Below are 15,929 nucleotides of genomic sequence, written 5' to 3' on the forward strand. Positions count from 1 at the left end.
CAGGACCTGGGAGAGAAGATAAGGCCAGGCAGGGATTTTGGATAGTCTCTGAATGAAAGGTAATGATGGCCCAGAAAGTGAAGGATCAGTCCTATCAGGAGTTGGTTGTGGAAAAGGAGGAGCTGAGGCAGGAACAGAGATGTTTTCTGTTTGGCAATGCTCAGTGCTGGAACAATGGTGACACAGTTGACCACCCAAGAGAGGAGCTACTGCCTTGAGCCACTGTGCTGTGCCTATGCCTGCGTGCCCCCCCCCCCCCCCTGCCCTGCCCAGTGCTGTGAGGGAGGGAGGACTGGGATTTTGACCCAGGAAAGGAATGATGATCTATTCCACGGTCAGGCTGGTGTATGGCAGGCAATGGTGTATGGCAGGCAATGGTGCTCTCATGCATCTCAAGCTGGGAGAGGCTGCAGGGCTGGGCAGGGACTGTTGGAGGAGGGTCGCAAATTGTCTCTAATGCATTTGGCCTTTTCTTGCCCCCCCCCCCCCCCCCCCAGGAGTGATTGTCGCCACACCAACTGGGAGCACAGCGTATGCTGCAGCGGCAGGAGCCTCAATGATTCACCCCAATGTTCCTGCCATAATGATCACCCCCATCTGTCCACATTCCTTATCGTTCCGACCAATAGTTGTACCAGCAGGAGTGGACCTCCAGGTAATGCCACTGTCTGTGATACACCAGTGTCTCTAATGACTGAGGGAACTTGGGTAAACCCACCCTCAGCAATAACTTCCAGCAGAAAGAGCGGCTGGGGAGCAGGATGTCAGGATAAATACATCCCTATTGTCTCAAATAATGGCAGAAGCCGGGAATCTGAAACAAACACAAAATGCTGGAGGAACTCAGCATCCGTGGAGAGAGAAACAGTTAATGTTTCTGGTTCAGTTTATCCAGAGTTCTGAGGAAGGGTCACCAGACTCAAAACATTAACTCTGCGTGTCTCTGCGTGTCTCTGCGTGTCTCTGCGTGTCTCTGCGTGTCTCTGCGTGTGCCTTCCCCATCGTGTCATGTTTGCAATCGGTTTTGTTGGGCTGGCGAGTGTCATACTCTGGTTTGACCCTGACTGCCTGGTTCGTCCTCGCATCCACCAATAGCTGAAGGCCTCAGGGACTCCTGTATCAGGTGATTTGCTGCTGATTTTCCCTTTTGAAGTTTGCAATTGATTCCTCTTGCTGTCGCACCTCAAAGTGAGAAAAGAACCCTTCTAATGCTGCACTCAAACCCCCTCAGCACTTAGAGTTTGAAAAATGAGCCATCTTTCTTCTGACCTGATCCACTCCCATCACTTTCTGCAGCCCTCCCACTTGGCTTATCGTCATATCTGACTGTTTTATCAGTCACCGTAAAAATGGTAGGCTGGTCAGCTGATTACAGGTGGCTGAACCATCCTCAGTCAAGTACAGTAGAAATCTCCCAAGCAATGCACCTCCCTGAACTTCGCTGCAGATTTGCAGAAACTGGGGCAAGGTGAAATAAATAATTTGAAAGCTGTGATGAGGATTTTGATTGGTCCTTTGCCCAAGTTGGGAACTATTTGAGAAGCACCACCATTCAGGAGTCTGGACTTGTGTGACATGGAATTAAATTCCTTAAACTTTATTTTGTCGAATGCACGGCCCCTAATAACGTAGATGAGCGAGAACTGTTGCCACAATGGAACTGATGTTTTCACTTTAAATTTAAATGGGACAATGCAGAAACCAATCTGAGTTTGAGCCACATTCTGAATTTTCTTCAGCTGGTTGTTATCCCCTTGTTTTGGAACATGTTTTTCCACAACCGTGAACGTTCTATCATGACCTGTCTCCTGTTTTCACCTGGCTCCGCTTGGCCATTGGTGATCTCTTTGGATGTGGTTCAGATACGGTTTGGTCCTGAAACCTGGGTTTTGTTTACAGATTATGCTGTCACCAGACGCTAGGAACACCGCGTGGATTTCATTTGATGGACGGAAGCGCCAAGAGATTTGCCATGGTGACAGGTAAGGCCTCGAGAGGCATTGCCAGGTGCATGTGACAGTCTCTCTGAAGGTGACACCTTCCTCACTGCACCTGAATGGAAGGGCGTGTCTGATCTGGTGACTGGTGTTATGTCCCAGCTGAGGTCACTACTGCTCTGAACAGTAGAACAGAAGTTTATTATACAAAAGTAATCAAATAAGAAAATGAAGCCGCAGAAGATGATTAAGGCCAAACCATTGAATGTTTTCAAGAAAATGTTAGCTGTGAGATATATCTAAAGTCTAAAGGTGTCAAAGAATACAGGCCAAAGCAGGAGCCAGGTGTGGAGTTAAATGATCAGCCATGATCTTATTGAATGGTAGCACAAAGGGCTGAATGGCCTACTCCTCCTGTTGTTCCTATCTACAAAAAAACGCACAGTTTGAAAGTTTTCAAAACACACAGGAAATCAAAACGCTGCCTACTCCCCAACATTATCATTTTACAGTTCAAAGTCCAGAGAAATTCTTTTCCTGTCCAATCTGTAGTTTGACTTTAATGGTTTCTTCTGAATAGCAGTCCTGAGAGACCTTTACCCTCGACTATTGTGCAATTAAGAGCTTAGACTTTCTCAGTCTTTTAATAATCTGCGGAATTCTAACCCCACACACCTAATCTAGAAGTTTCACAGAAGTAACTTATTATCTTAACTGCTGTGAACAATCTCCTTTACCTGGGAGGAACTTTACTTGCTTCTGACCCTGGTTTGATCTCCTATAATAAAAACCGAAAGAACTGCTGATGCTGTAAATCAGGAGTAAAAACAAAGTTGCTGGAAAAGCTCAGTAGGTCTGGCAGCATCTGTAAAGGGAAAAACAGTTAACGTTTTGGGCCCAGTGACCCTTCCTCAGGACACTACTGAGTTGGGGTCACCGGGCCCAAAATGTTAACTCTGTTTTGATCTCCTACAAACGGCCCAAAAGCTTTTGACCAATTTGTATTTTAAAGTTGCTCGTCCTAAGCTCTGTAAAACAGGTGGTTTGATGTTTTTTTCCTCCCCAGTCATTAGCTCCCACAGAATAAAGAAGCTTCCACGAAAACTCCAGGGGTCTTTGCAATCACCAGCTCCCTGACGCACACTAGTTCAAAATGATGATTTTGTAAAGCCTGACTGAGTTGATTATTAAACCCCTTCACAAAAACAGAAGAACAACCATATGCCTAGTTAAACAACTAGTTAAAGAAAATGGTTCATATATAAATCTCTCGCTTAATTCACAGGACCTGTAAATCTGAATCAATGTGGAAGATTGCCACTTTGGAGTTGTTGACTATAACAAGCCTTTTGTGAATGAAGTCACCTGTGACATTCTCGAGTGACATTGTTCACGTCTTGTATTTTGCAAACGATTTAGTGAAAATTTGCTTAAGACCTAAGGAAACAACATATCTTCTGCAAGTGTATTAATTTAATTTAAATAAATAAACCTCTCTCCTCTTTTATTCCCTGCCTCCCCAACAGGCATTTTCTTGTAGTTTATAAGCTGTTGATCCTGTAACATTTACACATTGGTCTGATTTGGTATCAGTGGATTCTTTGTCGCTTGGTGCTTATTAACAGCAAGGTCATCTTGGTGTTAGTGACAGGAGCTAAACCAGAACGAGCACGGGGGAATAATGTGGAGGTGCCAGTGTTTGACTCGGGTGGACAAAGTCTGGAGTCCTACGACACCAGGCTGTAGCCTAATAGGTTTATTTGAAATCGCAAGCTTTCGGAGTGCTGCACCTTTGTTAGGTGAAGGTGATGCAGAGAGGAGTGGGGAAGAGGCCACGAAAGAGATTTGCACTTGTTTAATCTAGACTGACTTTTCTTTTTATCAGCATCACCATTACTACCTCCTGCTACCCAGTCCCATCGATATGCTTCAGGGACCCAGTGAATGATTGGTTTGATAGTTTGGCTGAGTGTTTACACTGGAACGTGAGAAAGAAGCAAAGTCACCTAACGGATGTGGAGGATTTCTGAGTGTGGTTCGGGAACAGCACGCCTGTAACATCCGTCTCCAATGGAGTTCCTTTCCAACTGCAGCATTGCAAAGAGCATTCCTACATATGAGAAGAATCTGTTTTGTCTGCGCTGCTTAAACAGACACACAGGAGCATCACCCTCACCAGCCCTTTGGTAAACAGTGGGGTTTTAACTCTTGTTGCGGATTGGGTAAAGACAGTCACATGTCTGAAAATACCAAATACAGAGACAGTTCCAGAGGGAGCATTTCAATGATGTTTGCAGCATGTGATGCTCTGGCATCCTAGGAAATGTCACCCAACTCCTCATAAATATCATTCGTATCGAAAGACTTGAGAGCAATATTGAAGAAGGATTTGTGTTGGCTGTTTACTGCTTTCTTCAGTTGTTCTGAAGGAGTGTGGTGTTTGAAATGCACTAAAATGTGGATCTGTTTCTTAAAGCTGTGGACACCGGCACTTAGTCCAACGTCTCCCTCTCTCCCAGACCGACCGCCTGTACCTGGGGACAACCCTGTCAGATACTTGGTACAAGCTCCATCTCTCCTTTCCCTGACCCTGTTTTCTGTTTATTATTCCAGCTGTGCTTTTCGTACAGTTGAAAGTGATATTTTTATAAAGCAAGGATAAGCCTGTGATCTGCTATCGGCACTGGGCTCCATGGTGTGGGGGAAGGACTCTTGATGAGCCAGTACCTGCGATAGGATTCAGTTTTACCTGAGATTCTCAATTTTGTCAAACCCCAATGTGAGCACAGTGTGTTCATCATCTCTTCGTTGTATTTTCCACTTGAACATCAGAAGTGCTGAAATGCAGGGTATGTTCTTTGAGGCAAGGCAGGGGCAGTGGGGTGTTAGTCAGCCCAGTTGGCTGGACGGCTGGTCTATGGTGCAGGGTGATACCGACAGTGTGGGTTCAGTTCCTGCACTGGCTGAGGTTACTGTGAATGACTTTCTCCCTCAACCCCTCCCTGAGGCGTGGTGGCCTTCAGGTTAAACCCACCACCAGTCACCCATCTGTAATGAGACAGCAACCCTGTGGTCCTCTGGGACTACGCTGACTTCATTCTTTTGAGAATTGAAGAGTACCATGTGAATATTTGCTTGATTAAAACAAATCTTCTAAAGCTTCAACAAAAGCAGAAAAATACAAAAGCAAAGTGGATCACGTAAGGGTTAAAGGATAATTTATTTCCTCTCCTCCATTTTGCTTTTGTTGCTTTCAGTATTTATTGTTGACAATCTCTTGCTGCTTCCCAATACCGTGGCTGTTGTCCCATGATGTAGCTGCTGTTGACGGCTGATTACATTGTAAGCTGGCCTCGTGTCAATTATCAGATTCTCCTGAAGCTAAGTCAGGGATAGTAAATCAGTAAAATTCTTCACCCTCTCCTCTCTGCACCTGGAGGAACGCGATTTTAAAATTATGATTTATTAAGTGGAATGTTCTCTGTGGTATAAATCCCTTTGTTCCTTTTTAAAATGATACACATGAGCAAGCATTTGCAGCACTTCAAGGAGAGGTAAATGTTGCAGCATTGAGCACGGTGATAACACTAACCCAGTCAAGCATCTGACAGACTGAGCCATCAACACATCCTGCTGCTGGAACTGTGTAGCGTGTTGCTCACTCACAGGGTTGAAAATCCTGCATGACCTTTGGCTGATGGGCTCAATTTGTATCCGAGTTGGAACTACGTCCCAAGAACTGTCTGCCACAGAAATTCACTAAAAGTAAAGATTAGTTCATTGCATTTTGCAGTCTGCTCTGTCATTGTTAACGACTTGAGTCTATTTCTCAAACCATTGTTAAAGCTGCTGAAGCTTCCATTACAGCAGCTGGTCAGCAGTAGTCACCCTTCCTGGGCTGGTTTCCATTCTGACCCATGTGAGCTGCAGACATCCAGGTGCCATCATTAAAGTTTCTTCTTCCAGTCAACATCCAAATGTATAAAATCTGATGGAATTAGGAAACAAGTGAGAATTTTCAAAACTTTGATTTTAATAGACCCCCAATCTGTCTGGAAGAGGTTACACTAAAAGTCTGAAACCAACCTAAATGTATCCAGCCTGTGTAGGTAGAATTTTACAGTGCAGTTCTCAGTAAACACACAGCTATTTGATCATTACTGATCCCAGGTCAGGATAAGATGCTGCTTCAAGACACATCAATGTAGAGGAATTAAAATTTTCATTCTGAATCAGACTGGTTCACCTTTTAGCTGAGATTTCTGAAAACCCTGTTTGGGGGCTATCGTTATCACTGATGATTACATGTCACTGTGATCTGGAGGATACATTGGAAATCCTTGTTGTTTCGAGCAGGCTAGTTGACACTGGAAGTATAGTTATGTTTCATACACACATACACTGTATACTCAGTCGGATGGTTTAGCTGGTACTGAAAGTTCCAAAGTGAGTTTATAGTTCTCTCGTACACTCAACCTCTAACAGTTCAGGACAGTAGCCTGCACCTAATTTAGAAAAGTAAACACAACTTGTCTTGATAGATAAATTTCATTTTAGTTCATGTTGCTAAGGCAACAAAGGTCATATTATTTTGCTGTTAATTAGAACATGTCCCAGCATAGGCAATCTATAAATGGGCATGTAAATGGAATTTATTAACATATCAAATATTACATTGGGTCAATAAAAACCAACAGAACTGCGGATGCTCTAAATCAGGAACTAAACCAGAAGTTGCTAGAAAAGCTCAGCAGGCCTGGCAGCATCTGTGAAGAGAAAATCAGAGTTAATGTTTTGGGTTCAGTGTTCCTTCCTCTGAGCTATTCTGAGGAAGGGTCACTGGACCCAAAATGATTACATTGGGTTCCTCTGTTATCACAGGATCTCGCACTGAGTACCGGCACCAATCTTCTAACAGGAAGGTTTGCAACTGTACATAAGCTTTCATGACTTCAGGATGTCCTAAATGGGCTTTACAGCCTGTGAAGTACTTGTGGAGTCACTGCTGTAATTTACAAATTCCATACCCTTTTAATGTGGGCTGATGATCAACATTATTCTGCCATGTGCACTTTCCAATGGCATTCACTGGATAACTGCGAGCTGGAATTTAGATTGTTACACATTCTTTTTATCTTTTGCTTTCAGGTACAGATTCTAGTTGCACTGCACAAGATCAGTTCTATGCGATTAGCAGTGAGTTGGATTAACTTGCTCTTGGTTAGCATGGAAAGTGTATTTCTGACACATGGCGAACTTGCACTGAGCTGTACACTAATTTTACATGTCTATTTCTGAAATGAATATCGGAGTCAGTTATTGTAGAGGAATATTTTATACTTCTGCTTTTTTTAGTATTTCACAATTTCGACAACAGTCTAGCACTTTACCTCTGGTATGAAAGAGTGCACTTCAAGAAAATACCTGTCAAATATTTCACTTTTGAAGGAACCTTTTGTCAAAGGTTTTGGAGTAGATCTGTAGCTGGGGTTGTGGGTGTTGACATTGGTTGGCTCGCTGAGCTGGTTTGTTGTTCCGCAAATGTTTCGTTACCGTGCTGGGCAACATCCTCGGTGCAGCCTCTGAAGCGTCTGTTTGTTTTCCCACCTGGTTTTTAAACTATGGGGTCCGTTGCAATGGAATACTCGCTCATCTCAATCCACATGGACCAGGAGAACCACGACTTCGACTGGGACAACACCAAGATCCTGGGACAGGCTAGGCAGAGACAAGCACGAGAATTCCTGGAAGCATGGCACTCAATGAAGCATGCTATTAATAAACACATTGAACTCGACCCCGTATACATTCCACTACAGAGGAAACCCGGAAGTGAGGCAATCCATCGCAACGGACCCCAGAGTTTAAAAACCAGATGGGAGAAAACACCGCTTCATCAGAGGCTGCACTGAGGATGCTACCTCGTCTGTGGAACAATGAACCAGCTCGGCGAGCCAACCAGCCTGAAAGGAACCTTTTTTTAATTCTACAAAATCCAGTCACATTGAGATTCTAATCTCACTCACTGATCAAAGTAAGAGCATACTGGATCTGCCTAGTTTTCAAATGAGAATTTTTTAAAATTCTAAATGTTCAGCTAAATTACCCAAATTGTAATGAAGGATCAAATCCATGTCATTGCTGCTGGGCCTGCTGTGTTCATCCAGCCTCACATTTCATTATCATTGAAATTTGTGTCTGTTTCAGATATTTGTCGCTAGCTTTGTATCTCCAACATTTTGTAGCTTTCAAGTTCCATTTCATACACACTTCCATAATTGATGAAACCAGTCATAACTGTTTACTCTACTCTAAGTGGGCCCCTACTCCCTGGACAGTGCAATGTGAATTGCACAGAAGGTGTTTTTCCAGTTATCATTCATACATGGAATGTGGGCATCACTGGCTAGACTAACATTTTATTGTCCATCCTTAACTCTGCCTCCTCCCCACAAGCACACGCACACGGTGATGAACTGCTGTTTGACCTACTGCAGTCCGTCAGGTATAGGGACACAGTCTTAATGTGCCATTAGGCAAGCCGTTCCAGGATTTTGATTGAACGACACTAAAGGAATAACATTGTCAGGATGGTGAGTATCTTGGAGGAGAGCTTGCAGGGGGTGGTGTTCTTATGTACCTGCTGCCCATGTCCTCCCACACAGGAGGAATAACAAGTTTTGAGGGTGCTGTCAGAGGAGCTTTGGTAAGTTGCTGCAGTGCAATTTTGTAGATAGAAACAGTGTAGTTTAAAAAGTTGTGCAATTTAACTCTTTCAACTACTTGCCTATCAGCATGTGCGTACATAATTAACTTTGATAGAAATGAGTTCCAGCCATAAGTTGAGGCTGATTTGGAGATCAGTTTGGAATTCAACAAACCATTCTGAAAAATGGTGCAAATGCTGGTTTGCAGAGAGCCATCTTGCCAGGCACTCTTTTTTTTATTGTTGCATTTAAAGATTTCCCTTTTAACAAGGATTACGAGGAAGATAAATGTATCAATTTCGATTCTGATCTTGCTTTGACTTGTTGGTTGTTGGAGGTTGCAGTTATTTTTATTTTGAGAGAAGACCTGATTCCTCCTATGGTTTAGGGCATTGTTATGAATTAGCCTAATCCCTGCATCACGCATCATTCAGAAAGGGTCATCAAAAAGGATGTGTTTAGTGCGGAAACTATACCCTGGTAGGTTTTGCACCAAGAGCTGAACAATAATGGATCAAAGTGGTTTCTGTTTGTGCACCAGCCACCTCTGAACAATAGACCCTCCCAACTCAAAGTAGAATCTGTCTCATTCCTACAAGGGTGAATGCACTTTTTCTTCCAGTTTTAAACCATGAAAACAGAGTTATGTATGTGTGTGTCTGTGTGTACCTGCCAGTAATCCATCCAATGTACCTTCACTCTTGCACTTTTGTGGTTCTGCTTGTGGGATTACATTCAAATGTGACTTACAGTGCATCTTGACTCCTTTTTATATATAAAAAAATCTTCCAAAGGTTTGCTGGTTGAATCTTCTTTGTATACTATTGAGTAATTTATTGCAAAGATCTGTTTGTTACTAATTGAACTTCTTGGCTGCCTCAAGTGGAATGTTCATGTTAATGTTTCCTGCTTGAACCTCTGAACCTGTAACATTTCCTGGGGAACTGAGAGGGCGAGCTTTTCCTCTTGTCATTTCCTGGGGAACTGAGAGGGCGAGCTTTTCCTCTTGTAGAACAAAAACAGAAGTTGCCGGAAAAGCTCAGCCGGTCTGGCAGCATCTGTGGAGAGAAATCGGAGTTAATATTTCGGGGTTTGGTGACCCTTCCTCTGAGCCCTTTCCTCTTGTAGATTATTATTCCCCTCAGTTGTAAAGCTAATCAGTAGAACAGAAAATTAAATCTCCAAATAAATTATGACTTTTTAAAAAAATAACGAATGTGTTTCCTAAATCTAAAAAACATTTTGTTAAAATTTTAACCAATATCACTCACTTTTCTTTACATAATGTATGGAATGCAGTGGACAGCTCACTTGTAATAATGAAGTCAGTACAAGCCCCTCTCGATACATGCAGAAATTTAACAGCAGGCCGAGCAGACTTGGAAATGTGTTTAAAATTGTGTAAAAGCTGCACACATTAAACGAACTGCCTCTCATAAATATATCATTAACTGTGCAATTTTATTACATCAGAATTTCTACTTAAATGTAAATATATCATTAAATTTAGATTGTAATTTAAATATCTTTTACACTTCAGTTGTTCTTAGACTTTGTTTGATTTTGAGTTTTACAAATTGTAACATATTTATAGTGATTCAAGTTCTTTCTAACAACCAGTTTGAAGAACCGCAGTGCTTCTGAAGTTTCATTTTCCCTGTTTTTAACTGTATTGTCTGCTTAGTTTTTTAAAAAATCTGAAACACAATTGTCAAACTGTGCTGAAAAAGTTCACACCCTGAACTATGAATTACCAGCAAACTGAATGAATTGTTTGAATTGTAACTGGGATCGTAATGTTTTCTGTTTATATGACTTAATATTTGTTGAACATTAGTAAAGTTGTTATATGTAGGAGACTATTTTTCAAATCTTTTACTAAATAAATTAACCTGTGTTTTATATATTAAGGTTTCTGATTTGTGTTTGTTCACTCTGCTGACTTTCATTTTTCAAGTGTAAGATTAATTCCAATCCTGCAGCAATATTGTAAATCAAGCATTAAAAATGAGGGGGGGATTTTTGAACAATTGCAAGATCCCCAGATCCAAATGTTCTTCAATCCAGGGTCACGGCAGAAGTGACTGCTGAGATTGTTAATGCCTGGGTTTTAATTTTCCCAGTCCCCAGAAACAGAAAGGGTGCATCAATAGGAAAATAGTAAATGTGACTTCTGTAAACATGAACAGGGCAAAACGGGAAACAAGAAATCATAGGTCAGCTAACTTAACATTTGTCAGTGTTAAAATGCTGGAATCAATTTGGCAGTTGGTCATGCTGCATTGCTGTCAATCATGGTCCAACCAGCCAGCGTCCTGTTCTCGTTTAGTATCAGATGGTGTACTTAAGTCTCTTCCTGACCAGAGTGTAAAATGAAAAGCTTCACCTTCTAGTGTCATTTTGGCAATGTTTAAAACATTAATACACAGCTACAGCAAATGATTGGCAAGAAAATGAGATGGACTATAAAAGTAGGCAGCTTTAGCGACAGTTCTACAGGACATTCATGAGACCATGTCTAGCATATTAGATGGTGGCTCAGCACTGCTGCCTCACAGGACCAGGAATCCAGGTTCGATTCTAGCCTCAGGTGTTTCCCCTGGGTGCTCTGGTTTCCTGTCTCATTACAAAGATGTGCAGGCTAGTTGGATTGACCATGCTAAATTGCCAATAGTGTTCAGGGATGTGCAGGCTAGGTGGATTAGCCATGGGATGTGCAGTGTTCTGGGGTAGGGGAGGGGGCTGGGTCAGGGTGAGATGCTCTACAGAGGATTGGTATGGACTCAATGGGCTGATTGGCCTGCTTCCATATTTAGAAATTCTATACTGCATAATTTTGGTCATCTTATTTAAGGATGGAAGCAATCGGAGAACATTCATTCTCGCTCTCTCGCTCTCATATTTATATAAATGTTATCTTGCGAGGGAAGGTTGGACAGTTTAGAAAGACAAGTGGTGATCTCATTGAGATGTAAGATCCTGAGTGACTTGACATGAATGATGAGAGGATGTTCCTCCCCCTAGGAGGGACCAAAATGAGTGAACACCATTTACAAACAAGAGGTCTTTCATTGAAGATGAAGGATAGAGTTTTCACTGAAGTGATCTATTGGGCGGGTGGTGTGGCAGAAAATTTGATGTTATCATTTCTCCCCAAGAATTCCACAGATGTGGCTGTGGATTTATTCCTTCATTTACCTGAGCTGTTCCCAGGAAGAGTAAACAGGCATCAGCATCAGGGCAAATGCCTATTGGTTCAACAAAAGAATCAATTAAAAATTCTTGTGACTGTTGGAATGACTGTGCAGAGCAAGGGGACACAGAAGCTTTTGCCAGACCCCCCCCCCAATAAAAGGAAAACCAGATTTTACTTCCTGTATTGTACTGTTCTGCCTCACTGGCAGCAATTATTCGAGTGAGTGGGATAGATAATGTGATTGGAGGTTACACTGTCCAGACCAATGGCCTCACAAGCTTATCTGCTGAAGCTCACACGTCACTGGTAATTTGATTATTTATACTGAAGCACCCATGGGTGATATACTGTCATTGAGGCTCTGGATTCTGTCTGAACCACATGGTCTCTACTCAGTCTGTTGCATCTCAGCTTCTGCCTCTCAGATGATGATTGCAAGTTTTGAAAACACTTTTTTTCTTACCATTATATAAATCATTCTGTTCTTTCATAAACAAATCTCGAGTAATACAAGTTATTCATTCTTCTCTTCAGACCCTTTACTTGTTCACTTTATTACCCACCCCTAACTGCCTTCTGGGTATTTGAGTTTACGAGTCTGGAGTTACATGTAAGGGGACTGTTTAGAAATAGTCACGTCACTTCCTTGCAGAGCATTAGTGAAGGTGGGTGGGACTTGCTTGACAGTTAAAGAACCACTGGTAAATGAACCACCTTTAATTTCAATTTTTATTTTTGTTGAATTCAAGTGTCGCCATCTGCCACTGTGGGATTTGAATCCACATTCTCAGAACACTAGCCTTGGCTTTCTGGGTAACTAGTCCAGAGGAAGTACCACCACCTGCCACCTCTTACTGATGATCACATCCTCTATCACAGACACTCCCAACTCACCCTCACCCTCGCTCTCTCACTCGTGTGTGTGTGTGTGTGTGTGTGTGTGTATATATACCCTGCGCCACGTAGGATGTGATTGGTGATGTTAGTGTTACATTATAATAAATTATTAACAGATATTCTTACTGTGCTCCAGTTAATCTCAGAAAGCTGCAGGCTTTTTGTTACCTAATGCTGCCAGCACCTTCTTACCGTTTTTGTGACAGGTCTGTAGGGGCCCTGTGTGGTCCAGGGAACTCCGTTGTCATTTTGTGATGTGGAGGCACTGAATGAATTTACAAGTGCGAGCATTTGCTGCAGCAGGTTTTGTGAAGTGCTCTTTTGTGTGTGTCAGGGTCAGAATTAGAAACAATTAATATCAGACCAGATCCAATTCAGCTTCTGTGGCTCATCTGCTGGTGACAGATTTAGTTCAGGAGCATCAGGGTGGTTGCAGAATGAACTGTCTGCCTGTGTTAAGTAGGCAGTGACTTAAGCCAGACCTGTCTTGCAGGTGGCTGTCTGTCTCCTGTAAGCCTTTAGAGGCACCAGAATCCAATAAACTCAGCTTCCCCACTGGACCATTTTGGGGAGACAACACCGTGTTCATTTCTGGCAGCGCCTGACCAGTGGCAAATTACCCCGATGTGAACGGGTCAGGCAGATGCCATCATTACAGGGAAAGTTAAACAGTACCAGTGGATGGTTTGGGGTTGGGGGCAGTGTCTTCTTCCTGTGCTGAACTGCTCTCAACATTGCATTCCTACAATTTCTGGACTGCAGAGAATGTCATTATCCACTAACTCCAGTGGGGAAGGAATTCAGCATTAAACCAGAATCTAGTTCCTCACTGCCTCATGTATAAAGGGAGTGTCCAACTTACTGAGCCCTACTGCCCTGCTGTGACTTCTCTCAATTGCTGAGCTTCCCTTCTCAACCACCCCCCACCCCCCCACCCCCCACAACTCAAGGTTTCTTCATTATCCCATTGGGTTACTTGTAAGAGGGCTGCAGGGATTAATGAACCAAAGGGAGGAAGAACAGCAAAGGAACTTCACCTTTCACTAATGCATTAAATTATTAACTCAGGAGTGTGATAGAATACTCCCCACTTGCCTGGATCAGTGCAGCTTCAATGCTCGAAAAAAGCTGGATACGATTCAAAGCCCAGCAGCCTTCCTGATTGGCTATCACATCCACAAACATCCCACACTAACGCTCAGTAGCAGCTGTGTGTACTATCTACAAGAGGTGTTTTGCAGCAAATCACTAAAGATTCTCGAACAGCACCTTCCAAAGCCATGACCTCTACCTTCTAGAAGGACAAGGGCAGCAGGTACCTAGGAACACCACCCCTGCAAGTTCCCCTCCAAACCCCTCACTGTCTGCCTTAGAAATATATCGCTGTCCCTTTACTGTCATTGGGTCAATATCCTGGAATTCCCTCCCAACGGGCATTGTGGGGTTTCTGTGCTCAGGAATGTAGTGGTTCAAGAAGGCAGCTCCAAGGAAACTACAGACAGGCGATAGATACTTTCTAAATGCCGCATTCCTCATATCAAATAAACAAATAATCAAAAAGGAAACAGGTCAAACTTTTCATTGCTGTGTTACATATTTGGCATATATCCAGCCTCTCAAACAATTGGCAATAATCAGTATCAGATTTACAAGGAAGTCCTCAAGTTACTTTGCCTTTGCTTGTTCACATTAACAAGGTCCTGTTGGAGAGAAAGTGATTTCCCTAAGCTGGGATTTGTTCCCAGTCTGCTTGCCCACGTTTTGTGTGCCCACGATGAACAGAAAGCTGATGCTGGAGTTCCCTGCGTTGGAAAGGGAGGGCACAAACAAAATCTTTTGACTTCGACAATGGATCTAAATCCTGGCTCTTACTGATGGTCACGCCCTCTGTCACAGACTCCCTCACACTGACTTACTACCCACCACTGCCCAGCACACACACACATCCCCCACACATACACACATCCCCCACACATACACATACACCCTCACTCTCATGTGCACACCCTCTGTCACAGATACTCCCTCACACTGAATCACTACCCTCCCCCCCACACAGACACACACACACACACACATATACACACCCTCTGTCACAGATACGCCCTCACACTGACTCACTACCCACCCACCCACCCACCCCTCTCCCCCACACACAAACTCTCATATACACACTGTCTGTCGCAGATATGCCCTCACACTGACTCACTACCCCACACCCACACATGCCCGCCCCCCCACACACACATACACACACACACACACACACACACAAACACATCCACCCTTACTCTCATATACACACCCTCTGTCACAGACACTGACTCACTACCCCTAACACACACACGCGCGCACACCCTCTGTCATAGACACTGACTCACCAGCCCCCAACACACACACACGCATACACATCCTCACTCTCATATACACACCATCTGTCACAGGCACTGACTCACAATGACAGATGGACAAACAAATGGACCACTGCCGCCTTCAACGGCAACCCGAGGGGCATGTAATAATAGCCCAGCTAGAGACTGAAACACACACACACACACACACACACACCGTGTCACAGATGCTCCCTCACACTGACCCACTATCCCAACACCCTGCCCTACATCCACACACACACAAACATTATACACACACACCCACTTCACTGGGGGAATGAAATTAGACCAGGAGTGTGGGGGTGGGGAAGAGACCCTTGAATCCCTCGATCAGAAGGCTGTAAGGGCTGAATTGAATTTGTACTGTTCTCCCTCTGCCCATTGGCCAGACGGACATGTGAGGATTTGGGCTGTTTGGGATGGAGAATGTGCTTCTCAGGACAATAACCACAGGCCCATAATGCTGGCAGTAACCAGTGGGAACATGCTGTGTAAATAGGAAAGAACCCGGCTATGAGGGCTGCTGAGGAAAGGTGCCACAGAAGATTGTCCTACCCATGGGCTGAATAGCTCCCATCTTCAGATTAAAAATAGTCAGGAATTCAGAACCTAATAATGACTATGAATCCATTACCGATTATCAGGAAAAACCCACCTGGTTCACTAATGTCCTTTAGGGAAGGAAACTGCCATCCTTACCTGGTCTGGCCTACATGTGACTCCATACCCACAGCAATGTGGTTGATGCTTAACTGCCCTCTGGGCAATTAGGGATGGACAATAAATACTGCCTGGGCAG

The 15,929-nt window shown here is 43.5% G+C and overlaps 1 protein-coding gene across 5 annotated transcripts in view; it reads left to right on the forward strand.

Annotated features, from left to right (window-relative positions):
* LOC125466615 (NAD kinase-like) overlaps positions 1-10,535 on the forward strand; it is an 86,981-nt gene extending 76,446 nt beyond the window's left edge. For all 5 annotated transcript variants that reach the window (XM_048561366.2, XM_048561367.2, XM_048561368.2 and 2 more), the window contains 3 exons: positions 498-655; positions 1,900-1,982; positions 3,823-10,535. In XM_048561366.2, coding sequence (XP_048417323.1) covers positions 498-655; positions 1,900-1,982; positions 3,823-3,967 — 386 coding nt within the window. In that variant the 3' untranslated portion in view covers positions 3,968-10,535. The remainder of the gene's footprint in view (positions 1-497; positions 656-1,899; positions 1,983-3,822) is intronic.
* Positions 10,536-15,929: the final 5,394 nt, after the last annotated feature.

The sequence above is a fragment of the Stegostoma tigrinum genome, chromosome 28 (genome assembly GCF_030684315.1).
Source record: "Stegostoma tigrinum isolate sSteTig4 chromosome 28, sSteTig4.hap1, whole genome shotgun sequence".
Taxonomy (NCBI): Eukaryota; Metazoa; Chordata; class Chondrichthyes; order Orectolobiformes; family Stegostomatidae; genus Stegostoma; species Stegostoma tigrinum.